This window comes from Mytilus californianus, unplaced genomic scaffold (genome assembly GCF_021869535.1).
Source record: "Mytilus californianus isolate M0D057914Y unplaced genomic scaffold, xbMytCali1.0.p SCAF_11, whole genome shotgun sequence".
NCBI lineage: Eukaryota > Metazoa > Mollusca > Bivalvia > Mytilida > Mytilidae > Mytilus > Mytilus californianus.
Window position 1 is genome coordinate 48,259,942 of NW_026262593.1, and position 17,187 is coordinate 48,277,128.

The 17,187-nt window shown below is 31.6% G+C and overlaps 1 protein-coding gene across 1 annotated transcript; it reads left to right on the forward strand.

Moving 5' to 3' along the window:
- The first annotated feature begins 1,914 nt into the window (after nt 1–1,914).
- Nucleotides 1,915–16,393, forward strand: LOC127720225 (2-phosphoxylose phosphatase 1-like). Its single transcript, XM_052226708.1, has 3 exons — nt 1,915–2,237; nt 2,941–3,126; nt 8,646–16,393. The coding sequence occupies exons 1-3, from the start codon at nt 2,042–2,044 to the stop codon at nt 9,797–9,799; spliced, it is 1,536 nt and encodes a 511-aa protein (XP_052082668.1). The 5' UTR covers nt 1,915–2,041; the 3' UTR covers nt 9,800–16,393.
- The last annotated feature ends 794 nt before the right edge of the window (nt 16,394–17,187 follow it).

Consider the following 17,187-nt stretch of genomic DNA (forward strand, 5'->3'; position numbering starts at 1 on the left):
AATATAATAAAGATCACAGGATAAAGAATAGAGTGAAATGGTAAAAACTAAAAGATATAGAATTATAGAAACGATCTTTGATCTGAAACCCCTACCCTCACACACACACCATAACCATTACTGCCAATACTCGCATATATACATCTCTATACAAATATCTAAATTTGAACCTACTCCCCCCTCCTCTAGACACCGAGGTTTTGGATCCGCCCCTGTTAAATGTGTCTAATTATATACATTGTGTACGGGTCTAGATAATAGCTAAACGTACAATCATACAATTTGTTGGATACCTAATTATATTATATAATTTGTCACAAAATAAACTTGTATACCCCCCTTCCCAATGCAGTATTGAAAATTAAATCATTTGAAAGTCCTGAAGATAAAATATGTTTTGAAATATGCCCGGCATACTTATTTATGCAAAGACATATAGTAATTATTGAACTACTGTGGGGCTTGAAAAAAAATCTATTTAAGGGATTCGGAGACGAGAACAGTAAATAAAAGCTCAGCAACGAATCCTAAATGTAAAATGATTTGCAGCATAAGACACGAGAGCACATATTATAGATAGTATTAAATATGAAGTTCACGCCTCATATAGTGAAGTCCTATGTCATAGGACTATTGTTGTAACATGGGTTAGTAACTGGTTCCAATTTATCCTGAATTGTCTTGATTAAAGAATTAGTTCCGGAGTATAACAGCTTATGTCTCTACTTGTGGGTTTCTGGTTCTGCTGTCGTAATTGGGTGATTTTTTTTCTACATGTAGTAAAAAAGAGGGGGCTTAGTCCAAATAATTGTAACGTCCTGGATGCTTTTTATTCTTTTTTCATGTGTGCCTTCCTGCAACGTCTCTGAGGATCAAGAAAAGTAAAAAATGATATAGCACTAAAGAACGTCATGATTACATGTATCTGGACTTAGAAGGGGGAGGGGGGCTAGCTATGTATTTTTTTTTATTTCAATGTGTAGACATTTGACCTTATGACGTCAAAGAATTTCCCATAATGCAATTATTGCATATAAATAAAAAAAACTACTTTTACCAATTGAATAAAAAATATTGCATTCAAATGACATTTTATACCAATTGAATAAAAAATATTGCATTTGAACGAAAACTATACCATTTGAATGAAAAATTATACCATTTGAATGAAAAATTATACCATTTGAATGAAAAATTATACCATCTGAATAAAAAATATTGCATTTAAATGAAAAAATATACCATTCAAATAAAAATTATTGCATTTAAAATAAGAAATATACCAATTAAATAAGAAATATTGCATTTAAATGAAAAATATCAAATTTTTGCAACCAATACCATGCCATAACGTAATGTAAACATTGTTCTATTGCATGTCTCGGTTTCGTCTCACTTATTTTTCACGTGCTCCATGGTCTTTGTTTATTGAGGTCACGCTAGATAAACTTCGGTAATAAAACAAGAAAATTTATTAGCAGGCCGTGAAAGTTTTCACGGCTGAATGAAATATTTTTTGTCGATAATATGTTATGGATTCGTAATAAATGTAAACGAAATCATGCATAGAAAACTTAGTTTAGTATTATATATATATACATATATATATGCATTGGTTCAATAATTTCCTTTACATTATAATCTCAAGAAACTCGTTTCATAGGCTTTAAAAAAACATTTAAAAATTAAAGAATACAGAAAGTCCCTCGTAAATGGGATAACAACGTATTAACCAATTATGTTTAAAATGTATTGATTCAAAAAGACAAATATAATATTTCTCTAATTCGATGGATAGCTTCAGTTGAAATTATTTGAAATGTGCGCTCTATTGATCATCCGGAAATAAAATCTGTTACATTCCGGATTTGTTTCCACCAATTAAAACTTCCCACGTGTGGTTCGAAGGTTAAAAAGTTGTACAGGCAAAACAAACGACATGTTCTTCTCTTCTTCTGTCACGTAGAGTGAAACACCATGTAATTTAACAAAATGACAGGTGAAAAGATAACAATTTTCACAAAAAGCGATCTCCGGCGATATGAAAATGCGAGCAATAGGTGGGATGCAAAGATCGATGCAGATGGAGGTCCAAATCCAAGTGAAAAGAAATTACCAAGCAAAGGAACTTGTTTTATTTGCTAGAGATAATCAATATCCGCTTTTGAAGAAAAACAAAGGAAATTTTATATTATTTGCATTATTCTTTGGGGCTTCAGCAATTTTATTTTGTTGTTGTAAGTATTATTAAAATTATAATAAACATATATATTTCTCGAGCAATTATTGTCTGTTATGTGTATAAGGAAGCTACCATTTGATTTTTATGGGGGGGGGGGGGGGGGATAAAAAATGTTGTCCTGCCTTTTTCTAGTTGTAAACTCTGTCCTGCCTTTTTATTTTTCACTCTATTCAGTCCTGCCTTTTGTTTTTATTAGTTTATCCCGACTTTTTTTTACATATGTTGTCATCCTGCCTTTTTTTTTGCCAAGTTGCTCATCCTGCCTTTTTTTATATTACCAGTATTACCCATTTCAGGGAGTATTGCCACTAAGGAAAACCTGGGTTTTTCCACTCCAATTTTCCTGCTTGGGTAATACTTTGCCAATCCTGAATAAGAATGATATAATATTAATAAAAAAAAATAAAAAAATGTTCTATAATCATTAATTGAAAGGTTTATATACTAGACCACCTTTAAAAAAAAAATATACATTTTGCATATATACAATTTAAAATAAGTTAATAAAAAAGTAGGAGAAAGAGTTTTTTACTTAGATTAAGTTCCAAAAATGTCTTGACAACCATATGATCACAAACCTTTTGTCATTAGGTTGGGATGTTATATCTGCTTGCAGAAATGTATAAGGAACCTTACAAGTACTTTTAATGAAATGTTTTAGTCTACATTTTTTTTTAATATTATTTTTCTTTTTGTAGTCGTCATTATTTGGATTGGACACTCAGAGGAATTGCAGGTGTTTCACTCTAGTGGCCAGCATACAATAAGATCATTAGAACAAGAGTTTGAGGAGGGCCAGTTGACCAAAGTGAATAGGTCATTTTTAGATGACCTCCAGTACGACTTGTGTCACTCGCCAGATGAACCAATACTAGGACTAGAAGGTTTGCATACTGTAATGGATACAAATCTTGAGTTGAGGGGATTAATTTTGCTGCTTTTACCATGAGCAGGAAATGGTGAAAAATATTCTGTCTTGTAAACTTGGATTTAAAGGAAGATAAGAGTTAGGGACATGAAAAAAAGGAGAAAATAAAACATGATAAACAGATTGTGTCTTTGAAATCATGAAATTGAATGGCCATGAAAAATGGATCATTTTACAGTGCTACATGTAGGATATAATATACTAAAAATTGATTCTTCCTTTTGTCCTTTTGACCTACATTACCTTTTAAAATCAGTTTGTTAGGTAACTAAGTTACAAATGTATGTTTTTATTGGAATATTTTTAAGTGGGATGCCTATATGACAGAAATTTATTGAAAGTTATGAAATAATTCTGCTACCATCCCACCAGTAGCCAGAGGGGTTGTGGTGACCTCACCCCCTGAAAAAAGATATAAAGGACTATTTCTCCAGATTCAAATTGCAGTTTGATTATCAATGTCAGAGCATCATGACCCCAAATTACCCCATCAGACACATCCTGGCTACGGGCCTGACTATGAATGGTTGAGAAAGGCAGCTAATAAAGAAGTATATCCAAAACTTAAATCCTGTTAGATACAAAAAAGTGGTAGTTCTACATCTGATGCTCATTAACAGGGTAGATATGCAAGGTGAGAGACTGAGAGGAAGCATGAAAAATTTTAGTTTTTGCTTTAGGCTAAAATTGGGTTTTTTGGGTAACATATTTCCGTCACACTTTTCAAGTACTACTGAACAGATTGACATCATCTTTAGTCAGCAACTTGTCAATGATGAGTTGTAATGTGTGAGCAGACCTGCTACACACAAACACCCTGTTTTCCCATAATTTGAATGACTAGTAGGTTTATTCTTAGTACAACCAACAGATGCAATCTTGTTATATTCCACGCAACTTCGTTGCGTAGTGTATAATGTTTTTAACCAGTCCGTCTGTCTGTCTGTCAGTCCGTCAGTCCTGTTCTTGTCATCTCAACTCCTCTGAACCCCACACAATAGAATTTCAAGAAACTTTGTAAATAATAAGGTCACTCTATGTAGATGTGCATACCGACAGGAAATTATTCATTTTTTTTCTAGGCGTTATGCCCTTTGAACTTAGAATTTTGGCCTAAATATATTACTGCATCAGTTGGTCATCTCAACCTCTCTGAAACCACACAACAGAATTTCATGAAACTTTGTAGAAGATAAGGACATATTATGTAGATGTGCATATCAACAGGAAATTGTTATCAGTTGACTTTTTTAGGAGTTATGAGTCTTTGAACTTAGACATCTGATGAGATTTTGTTTGCCAAGTGACAATGTGGGGGAGTGGGGTATACATGTCAGCTTGCTCACAAAGATTCTTTAATTATTTATTGTCATGTGACTTTTTATTTGGACCTGTGAATGATAATTGTCAACTGGACTGAATCATGTGAATGTTTAAGTAACCCATCCACTCAAGCACCTTTGTAAACTGTTTTGAGTAGTTTAAAGCATATTTTCCGTTTTATGTCATTTAATATTCCTCAGAAAAAAATGTATTTATACATGTATAAACATTTTGAGTAAAATTTGACACAGATGGTGTTATTTAAGTTGTGCAGCTGACTTTAAAGATATATAAAGATTTCACACTTCTGAATATGAGCAAACCTATTGAAAGTTATTCTAGAAACGTGTGTTATGGGCATGAAAGTTAGTATTATAAATTTTTGTTTGCTTAATGCAGACTAAACACATTTGAAATGACAGATTGTTTATCTGACCTGTGTGTACAACTTTCCATTTTAGAACCTCGATAAATGTTTGAAAATAACTCATTACATGGTTACACTAAAATGCTTAGTCATGGTTTGTTTTTTAAATGATGAGGTAACATTTATTGTTTACATTAGTTTTAAAACTTTAAGCAGAAAAAGGAGTGAAATGTCATTAGGAAATAGGATAGATGGAAGAGGACATAGACAACATTCTTTATAAATATTGGGAATTACACAATGGCAACTTTTAAAATCTCCAAATGGGAGATCTTTCGATCTAGGCACAACTTTCTATGAGGGAGATTCACTATAGAACCTATATTACGTTATTTTCATACTCTTTCATACTCTTTAAGGGCTACATGTACATGTATGTAAAAAAAAGTGAAAATAGGGTGCCTTGGTTTGAGTGGGGATGCAAGTAACTTTCTTCCAAAGACTTCAGACCATCCAACCCTAATTATAAATGTAATGCATTATTATTTGAAAAATGTTTTAAGTGTACAAATTTTACAATCAACATTTAAATAAATCCAATCTTAAAACAGCTGACTCAGGTAACTTAAACATTTTGTATTGTGTCAACAAACATTGTATTAACAATAAGTTGCCTACTATTATCAGACTAATAACTTCCTCGTATGAAAAGATGGTGAAAGATGAGAAAAGAAGTTGATTTTTTCCCTCCAAAAGTCATAGGGAGATTTTACCTTCTGTTCAGAAGGTTAGGCCTTCAGAAAGAGATTTTTAGAATTTTTTGGGAGCCTCCCAGGGATTCTTTATGGTTACACCCCAGTTCTATTGTTATACTTCATTGTTTCTATTTCTGAAACAAGTGTAAATTGAATAGATCTATTGTTACGAATAACAATGGATTTTGACCACAGGGTGTGACGAGCAGGGTTTTCTACATCCCACAAACAAAGTCCATTGTTATTCGTAACAATAGAAATTGATTATTTTTTTAAATAGCATGAGCATAAGAAATTACTAATAGTGCTCACTACAAATTGTTTCAAGATATTAAAAAAACACATTTTAGGAAATTCCAATAGCGAAAAAAAAATTAAGCATCTATTTTGAATACAAAATTATCCTTTAAATACTCCTTTGCTTCAAGGTATATTTTTTTTATCCCAGTCATATGTCTCTATTCTAATTTCTAAAGCATTGAAAAACGGGGATTCTAACTCCCGAGAAGAGTGGAGAGGGGCTTTTTTTCTATAAAACAGTATTAAAGATATAAAATAAAGTTATGATTACCTTTATTAAACTGATACAGGTAAGTACTTTGGGTTATAATGTTGTCTTCATCTTTAGTCTCTTCTATCAAATCCAACGCTTGCCACAAAATGTCGTCCGTCTTATACCCGTCCATATTGACAACTGAATACAAGGAGCATGATGTATTTTTTATTTGTAAGAAAAATACACGAAACAGTCAACCTTGACCTGCTGATCCATATTAGCACATGGATTTAACGGGAATATGTAAGACAACTTTGACATTTGTAAAATATACTCACTTGTCAAAGAAAGGTTACTAGTGGGGTTTCATGTAATAAAAAAAATTCTTATAAATCATGGTTTGATATTGTCTTTTATCATTTTTTTTTCATTTAATAATCAATGTTAACAAATATAGGGTTTAGAATGGGGTGTAAATTAGTTATACACCTCGGGATACGTCGTGTCTGGATAAGAAACCCCTCCGGCCTCTGGCCGACGGGATTTCTTATCCAGACACACCTATCCCTCGGTGTATAACTATTACGAAAGATGACACCTTTGTAAATACTGCTTATTCAGAAAGTATTTTATGGGTGAATGAACAGAATTATTGATTGTTACTTTTACCTTGAAAACAGAATTTTAACTAAAGAAACCTCAGATAACAAATGAATCTTAAGCTTCTAATTGATCTATGAGGAACCTAATTGTTTTACTTTTTGATAAATTACTTATAAAACATTTACATCACCTTTTCAACTTGTGTATCAAAAGGTGGGTAAATTCCCAACAACTTGAGAAAGAGTATGATAATTCTACTGTATAAAGGTGGTAACAAACGTAAAACAGATACATATAGATTCTACCACTGCATCGAGTGTGATACGATATTTATCCACTCGAGACAGCTAAATTTTCAAATTTAAAACGCGAGGCTTGCTGAGCGTTTTAAATATTTAAAATTTTACTGTCGAGAGTGGATAAATATCGTATTACACGAGATTTGGTGGTGGAATCTGTTTCTCTAATGATTTTCAAACAATATGCAGGCAAACTTATTCCTTCTCTTTGAATGATCTGCAAAAAGATGTGTTCTTTCTATGTGACGTCATCAGGCATGGTCGCCTTTTTTCATGCCGTCACAATAGGAAATTCAGAGGAAAGCAAGAAAATTCGACGTCATAATCGGATTTTAACCAATGAAGAACTGAGATCAAACGAACCACACGTTGATTAAATTTTTTTTATACAATGGGTGCAGAAAGGGATAAATTGACGAAGAATTAGAGAAATATAGATTCTTACATTGATACCAGTGGATTATCAGATTTATCCAATCGAGATAGTTAAATTATCAATTTTAAAGTCTGAGCCTTGGCGAGGACTTTAAAATTTATAATTTAACTATCGAGATTGGATAAATCCGATAATTCACGAGTAACTATGTAAGAATCTGTTTCTCTAATGATATAAAAAATACATTTTCATTTTTTGTTAAACCAAAACCCCCTTCGAGTGCCTTCCACATTTTACAAAGTTGTCAATTTCATTAACACCTGTTAGCATATTTTGAGCTGATAAAGGTTATGACCCTTAAATTCATCCAATCATCTTCTGAGATCACCGGCAACCACACGTTGATTAAATTTTTTTTATACAATGAGTGCAGAATGGTATGTAAATGTCAAAGAATAAGAGAAAAACTCATACAGAGGCATATCATTAGTCCCTTCTATTAAAAAGGTCTTCAAGAAGATGGTTGACTTGCTACTTTTCTTGTTCCGTACTGACTTTCCAAATGCTCAACAGGTAGCTTACCAAAAGTTCCTGTCTAGTTTAAATGTATCTTTTAACCTTCAAGAAGCAATTATTTAACAAATAGAAAGGAACAGAACAATTTTTGTAATTTTTATTGGACAGCACTAAGGCTTTATACACAGTGCCCCCTGATTGGTTACACATTAAGATTATTGGGAGCCTCTAAGGTATACCCTTTGGGAAAGTTGACCTTTGTCATGTTTGTAAATACTGCTTATTCAGAAACTATTGTGTGCTTGTATACACAATTATTGATTGTTATTATTACCTTGAAGACAGATGTTTCAAAACAGAAACCTCAGACAACAAGTGAATATTCAGCTATTGCATGTTCTCAATGCAACTGAACTGTTTTATCAAATGAGGCAAAATTGCTTTCTTTTTCATATTTACCAGAAATTACACCTTAAAAACTGGGTCAGAAACTAACAAGATCAATTTCCAAATTTAGTTAATTACTTGTTTGTTTTTATAAGAAAAGTGGCAGTGATCAACCAATCTAATTTATTGTTGATAAAAAAAAAATGTTAAGAAATGAGATGTGAATCAACAGGAGTTCATTTTGGAAATTTAAAGAGACCATGATTAAGTTTTTCAATAGAAGAGTCAGGGCCTTAGAAGCCAAATATTGTTTTATTTGGTTCAAATAACACAAATTTATTTCTTATTTTCAGGATTTGTACCACAAGGATTTAAACTACAACAAACTCACGTACTGATCATTCCAGGGGAGGTTACTCCAAATATATCAGGAAAGATAACTCTAAATGCAACCAGGTCCACCTATCTCTATTGTGAACAGGCTGACTGCAGATTTGGAGCATTTCGTAGATTGAATCCCAAATTAAAGTTTTTTCAGGAAAAGATAAATAATGATGAAAGATTCCTAAGAGAATTTGAGTCTAATGTTGCCAATGACTTGGCCTGTCATAATGAGTTATCTCCCATAGGTATCCAAAGATTGGTTAGTCTGGGAGAATTTGTGAAAGATGTCTACCTGAAAGATCTGAAACTAGAGAGTAGTTTGATTCAACCCAAACATATAAAGCTATGCAGAAATGAGGAAAGTATAACAGCTAAATCATCCCTGGCTTTTCTTTTTGGCTTGCTATCTGAAGGTCATTTGAGAAAATTCAATACCTCAGCAGTCTCAAGAAATTTGTGTTCAGAAAAACATGGAATGTCTCATGTAGATTGCAATTGTCCAGGTTTATACAGAACAGAAAATAATTTCCGAGAGCAACTCTTACATGGTCTGAAGAAGGGAGAAAAATCAAATTTACCCATGACAGTTTTACGTCAAATATTGTCAAATTCTTGTCTTCATCCAAATTTTTCCTGCTTTGTTCAGAATAGATTAGAAGGTATTGGTAGTGTAAAAGAATTGCTTAAGAATGAAAATACATTGTATGAAAAATTATCCAATGATGTTGGTTTTGTTAATTTTGTTAATGTTTATTTATATCCATTTATGAACAATCTAATCCAAACTTTCCGTCATGCAGATTATGTATTTGAGAAATTGTTTTTACATTTTGTTGATGAAAGTTTTATGTTTTACATGTTGAATGTACTGAAACATCCCAAGATAACATGGCCAAGGCCTGGATCAAGAATTGTTTTTGAATTATACAAGAAATCTGGTCAGGTATTTCAGCCATATTATGTTCGCATTTTGTTCAATGGTGCTAATGTTTCAACATTTGTCCCCTTATGTGACATTAATAATGAGAGTGGTCTTTGTCGTTTGAAGAATTTTGCGGAATTATTGCATTTTAAAACATCCACCAAACAAGATCTACATAGTGCATATCAGAGCTATTGTTAATTTTGCAAGGGTTTGTGTACTTAGTAACATAGTTTTATTTTAAGTTCCAATCCAGTATTCATTCAGACCAAAAAGTTGACAAAGTCAATTTTAAGCTGAAGGCAGTTCCATTTGGACATGCATGATACCCAGGGAAGGCACTTTCAAAATGGGGTAACAACCTATAGAAGCAGTTTAAGAAAGTCCCTTACATTTTCACTGTCACATGACACCCACTCTTAGTTGGAATTCTAAAGTGCCTTCCCTAGGTCTCATTCATGTTGTTATGGAACAACACTGAGTAAGATTTTGAAAAAACTTTGCCTACATTGAAGTCTCATTTTCTTTTAGGTAAGCCTTCAACATTTTAAGAAAACTAGTGTTATAGTTTTATATGGAATTTTTGTTTCTTCATACATTTAAACAAAAATCAAGGCAATTAGCAGCCACATACATTTAAACAAAAATCAAGGCAATTAGCAGCCATTCTATATTTACTAAATCAAATTTATAGTCTAGATGGGCCTCATTTTCACAGGTTGCAGTGTATAATTTTTATAAATGTCTAGGGTAAATGAAAGATTTAACATTACACACCTGTAACACATGTTTTTTTTTTTATGCCCCAGCCATAGGCAACAGGGGCATTAAGGGTTACCCTTGACCGTCCGTCCATCTGTCTGTCCCATTTTTGTTTCCGCACTCTGACTTGAGTTTTTTTTAATCCAAATTTTATGAATCTCATACACAATGCTTAGAACCAAAACTATCAGACAGAGTTTAAATTTGGGCTGTAAGTCACTTACCATTCTAGTGAAATGCCCCTTTATAACTTGGAAAATTTCAAGTTTTTTGTTTCCCCAACATTAACTTAGTTTGCCTCATCCAAATTTTAGGAAACTCATCCACAATGCTAAGAACCACAACACCCAGACAGAGTTCAAATTTTGTCTGTGAGTCCTTTGCCATATAGAATTATTCCCTTTTAAAATTGAAAAAATGCAAAGCTTGAGCAGGGGCATTCGTGTCCTTAATCACATTCTTCTTTTAAGTTGCTTTAAATTTGCGGGATTTAAAATTTAAAATCAGAGAAAAGAAACCCCAAATTCTTTCAGTTAATAGGTAATGGTTTACAAGTGGATGTCCTAACCCCAATAATTCAATCGTTATATTCCACTGCTCTACGATGGCTACATTAACGTCTGAAGGCCTTGTCAATAAAAAAATCGTCAAATAATCTTTCGGAATAAGCTCGGGATTTACCTATCTCGATAACATTGAGCTATTAGCTGATTGGCTCTCTCTCACAGGGAGCACCAATCAAAATCCTGGTTTCGTGACGTGTTTTTATTGTATAAAGAATTCAGGCCCTCGCGAGTTGGAGAGTCGATCACGGGGAGGGACTGAATTATTAGGGTTAGTGGATGTCCCTTCTAGTTTATAAATTAAGGGAAGATAAATCAATGATTTCAACTTCGCAAAATGTTACAAAGAGTATGAAAGAATCGTCACAAAATGTTACAAAGTGTTTGAGATTTGTCACATGATTACAAGTGGCAGATGGTTTATACATTGTAGAAAACTATATGATCTTTAATAGTGTATAACATTTGTATTTTGTTTAGCAAAACTTTAAGCTTTGTTAGAAAATTTAAGCAACGAACAAAATCAATGTTAACCAGGTGCTGATTTTTTAAGCTCAGCAAGTCACAGACATCAATCTGTACTTGTTTTATGTTTTAATTTTGATTGTTTATAATTAAATGATTATCATGATTATGTTGCAAAATTTTACCATGTATTGTTTATGTTTGTATAATATTTATTTTTGGAAGTCAATAATTTTAGATTGTACTTCCTGGTGCTTGCATTTGTATTTAATATTGGTTTATTTTTTAAACTTACAATTGTGAATTCATTTATATACATTGTATGATAATTTTTGCAGATTTCATGGGTACAGTAAAACAATGAATTTGAATAATCAACAAAATATGCAAATTTTCTCAAACTACATTTTTGGGAACCATTTAATATAATTGATCCCACACTGTCAGTATTTTCAGACCAAAAAAAAATCCAGCTTAACTATTTGTTCGATAGTGGATGCAGTCCTAATACATCACAGTCAAATAATCAGTTTTGGAAAAATCATATACTAGTAAATCCAAAACAGCTAACCATCTATTTTCTCTTTTACACATGTGCAGTAATCCTTTTACCTGAATAATTCAGTCTTAATATTCCACTGATCTATGATTACTTCATTAACTCCTGAATGCATAGACAATGAAAATTTGACAATCATTTGTAATTAGCTCGGGATTTACCTATCTCGATAAAATTGAAATGACTGCTGATTGGTCACCTCTCCTACTGGACACCAACCAAAATCCAGGATTCTTGAAGAGTTTTTAGCTTGTTAGGAAATCAGGCCCTCGCAAGTAGGAGAGATAGATTATGGGTAGGGACTGAATTATTCAGGTTATAATTCTTTCTGTTTATTTTTTGTATGGGAGCAGCCATCTTGTTGCTATACCAACAGAGCACTTCCAATATCAAATGTAATTGTAACAGTTTCAGACATTTTGAATTTTGAAATCACTTTTCAAAAACAAAGATTTTAAACAAAAAAATGACCCTTTTGATTTTTGTAATTACCAAAAAGAATAACAGCAATGCACTATTTATATGGACTTGTCCTCTTTCACAGGTAACCCATGCCTCATAATAGATTTAAGGGCATACGATACAGTTTTGATCCCACGGTGATTTTTTTACGAAAATTTGCATACAAGCTATTATTCACCTAGTCAATTCAAATATGTAATAAAAAATATATCTTCATGTGCTACTTTTAGAGATAAATGTGGTCAAAATTTTAGACATTTGCTCAAAATTTCGGTTTCTTGGACATTTCTATCCTCTGCACCGGCATACCTAACTTTTTTTGTTTCAAAAGATAACAACAAGCTGATTTTTGTAAAAACATTTTGAATATCTTCTTAACATAATTTTTTTAGCAACAATTCTTTGGAAATTGTTCATTTTGTTTATGAATTTTTATGTTTAAGAAAAAAACAGCATTTTTTATATGTGTATTTATCTAATTTAAAAAAAATTGATCTCTGATTTTTTTATAAAAATTAACATGAATTAATACAAATAATCTTCATTCAAAATCAAGCCAGATGCCTTTTTTTAAAAAAAAAGGTCCATGAACTCCTTTTCAAGTTAATGATTAAAAAATCAGTTGAAAAATGCATCATTTTCCAATATGTCAACATTTGACATTGAGAAAAATAACATTTAAGTTAGCAACATCCTACATAACCTCCCCTGTAACTGTATCATATGCCCTGAAGCAGCTGGAGTTGGAGAAAGCTGAACACACAAGACTGAGTTTTATCACTTGATAGAAAACCAGTTTTCTTAAACTCTTGTTGCACTTTACAGATCATGTCTCATATTCACATGTTCAATTATTGTAATGTTATGTACTGAATACCTGCTTTTATGCATTTATCAATATTGAAAATATTGGCTGTGAGTCTTAATATGAAAACTTTTCGCAGAGGAGAAGCTTGAAAAAAATTTTACACTGTCGAGCAGCTCATATTTTATGAGAAAGGTCTGATAATTGTGTTTTTTTTTCAAAATTGTACCTGTGTGTGATCTTTGTGATCAAAACAATGGTTGAAAGTTAAACTTCGTTGTGTTGTGCAAGTTCATATATTGTATACTTGATAAGTTCAAGTCACACTTGTCAACATCATGCAAACATTATGATATCATTCCAGGTCAAAATAATTTTGTCAAAATCTGTGATTTTAAATTTAATAATCATGAAAACTATTTCAACCATTTAAATATCATGTAAATGTTCTATGAATTCTTTAGGTCTGTTTTTATTTAGGTATGTCAGATATTGTTTGTGTATTTTGTTATTGCTTTATTAATTTTTTTAGCTAGTGGAAATGTTGCTTTTAGACTTAAAATTTCTGATGAAGTGACTAGACAAGTTCTGTACTTTTTCAGAATCAGCACATTGTGTTCTAATATAGTATATAATGTTTTTTAGAAGGTTGCTTACCAATTCCTGGAATATGCACCAGATAATATAGTTATACCAATGCAAACAGAATTACTCTGTTTGTCCATGTGCCTCGTAAGCAAAACCCCGCCTTAAAGGCTTAATGGATATAGATGAAACTTTACACAGTTGTAGAACACTCCCAAAGGATGTGCATAAAGGAATTCTATCCTTTTTAAAATATGAATTTCAGTGTGTGGTATCCTTTTGCAAGTTCACTCACAGTATTTGATTACAGTAAGTTCCACATATTTATAGTTTAAATTTGTTTTAGATCAGAAGAAAACTTTATGTCTGATGTAATTTAGCAAGCTTGTACTCTAAGCTGCCGTTATTGACAGCTTTCCAAAATTGTAGTAGCTAGAACTGTTATCATTTAAGCCACTTGCAAATCATTTCTCAGGTTACTGATTATTTTCGTAAAGTATTGTATCAAATTAGTCAGGCTTTTATTTTGATAGCCCAATATCAAAGTATAGTAAAAGTGGTCAATGGTATGATATCTACACTTAATTTTCCAGACTGACGAAAAAGTATTGTTCAAATAGTCTTTTTTTAAATTTGTGTGCCAAATGTAATTGTCATGAGTAACAATTGTCAATAGCAGCCTTTCGTTTAACAAAAATGGGCTATAATCTCAGTTAATTAGTTAGATCTGTGTATATCAATATATAAACTGTTATTGTTTTATATTTTTGCCAATCAAGTTTTATTTATTATTTTTTGACATATTTTAACAGGTGACAAACAGTGATTTGTACTTGTTATGTGCCTGTGTATATACTAGTCTATATTTTATTAATTTTCTGTCATTGTGTGATAACATATGTATGATTGTAAATTACTTAAGTTGATATGAGTGAATTTTCAAGATTTAGAAATGCCATGATCTTTCTTAAAATAGGATAGAATTTTACATAGAACAATGGTTAGATCAATATAGTGAATTTATCAATTATCATAAAATATGTACTAATAGTAAGAATTAAAGAGTCATAAACAGTTTTTGATGAATTTGAACATTTATTATGATACAAGAATGTTATCTAATTGGTTTTAATAAAAAGTACATTTTCAATATTTCCTGACATTATAGTAAGATATTTAGTGCTCAAAGGGAGATAACTCTATTGGATTATAGATTAAATACAAAAGCATAAATTTCTTTAGATACATCAAGTTCATGTTGTGTCCCTTCAAAGAAATAAATTAATCTCTGTCAAGTATATTTAATCTGAGAATTTCATTCTATTAAGTTAGTGTCACAAATTTCTTTTTTATTAACTTCATTTATAAAGTAAGCAGCTTTTACCTTCCCATCTCTTCTGAGAACTGGATTTTGGTCCAGGTTTTTTTTTTTATGAATTTGGCAAACTAAACTGTTGTCAACTATAAAAAGGCAAACTGAGAGTTGTCAAAAAATGAATTAAGGCAATTTTGTTAATTCTGAAATTTATAAAATTAGCTGGATCGGTTAGATTACTGTATTCGAAGAGTTGCCAATGCCAGTTGGGAATTTGAGGGTTGTAAATGTAGAACAGTTGTCTGTTTTTAATTTTTTGGTAAAATTGGTTAAAACTGTAAAGTTAAAATTTTATTACCCACAAAACATATATGTTTTCTATTTTACTGTGCTACTGCACTTAATTTACTCGGTAAAATAAAAACAAAAAACGTTGATATTATAAATTCATTCATGCAAGTCTATCGACAAATTAGTATTTTGTTGAAAATTGGGGTTTAACTTTTAGTCATTAAATCCAGGGAATTTAAAATACCAGGAAATGAAAGTTAATCCTGAGTTCATTCCAAGTTAACACATATACGAAGTTCTAATTAATATTGGAAAAAAAACTGTCAGACCCTACTTGTTTTAAGCTTTGTAACCAGAAACAAACAACACATTTTGGGGCTTTTCATTTAGAAATTTATGGTGATTTAAATCTTTGTTGATCCAGTTTCATAGATCTGAAAATTTTAGTTTGTTCTAAATAATGGATAGATTTGAACAATTGTACAGTTTATTTTTATCCCAAGTAGTAAAGAAGCAATCTGCTTTACATCCAAAAATCAATTTATTTTTCTGTTTATATGAATACATCTGTTAGCATAGAATTTTATGTATATATGCAAATCCATGTTTATGAAATATTTATTATTCCAATCTGCAGTGTGTTTGTCTGCATGGAAGCAGAAAATATGTTCAAAACCATGTTCAAGAGAATATTTTTTTTTTATACACTATGAATTTTTCAAGCATATCTCAGGCAGTGATTTGAATTTGCTTGTTTCATATCCATGCAAGTCAAATTTGTTAGTATATTTCCCCAGTATATACAGATATTGTTATTTTGCAGTGAAAAAGGTTAATTCAGATTCAGATGAACAAATGTGTTTTTTAATGTTTATACACTATATTATCTACAAGCATTTCTTAGACAGTGATCTGAACTTGCTTGCAGATGATCCTAATCTGTATTCAGATGCTTTTATTTGTTGAATAAATTATATTGGTTTTTTAATGTGTTCATTTATATTTGAGGTAAAATATCTGTCCTTCATACTGCAGCTGGTATACTTTCTGTTGTTTTTGTCTGGCCTGCGATGAAAGTTGCGGAAAGCGAGACATAGGGATTGCTTTTCCGGCGACGGCAGTGGAGTCAATAATTGTTGAGTTTTCTGCTTAAGTTAGTTTGATAGGAACTACTTGTGATAGATCATTGATATTTAATATAAAGAAGCATTACTATTTTGACAACTATTTCGAGGCCCTGCTCCCTAGGTCATGGTCCAGCAACTTTGAATTAACTAGCAATTTTCAATGTTAAGTTTTCTGCTTAAGTTAGTTTGATAGGAACTACTTGTGATAGACCATTGATATTTAATATGAAGTTGCATTACTATCAGTCTTTATTGATTGACGACTATTTTGAGGCCCTGCCCCCTAAGTCTAAGTGACTTTGAATTAATAAGCAATTTTCAATGTTAAGTTTTCTGCTTAAGCTTAAGTTTATTAGTTAGTTTGATAGGATCTACTTGTGATAGATCAATGATATTTTGTATGAAGTCGAATTACTGTCAGTGCATATCAGTTTGACATCTATTTTGAGGCCCTGGTCCCTACGACATTGTCCAGTGACTTTGAATTAATAAGCAATTTTCAATGTTAAGTTTTCTGCTTGAGTTAGTTTGATAGGATCTACTTGTGATAGATCAATGATATTTTGTATGAAGTTGCATTACTATTAGTACATATCTGTTTGACGACTATTTTGAGGCCCTGCCCCCAAGGTCATGGTCCAGTGACTTTGAATTT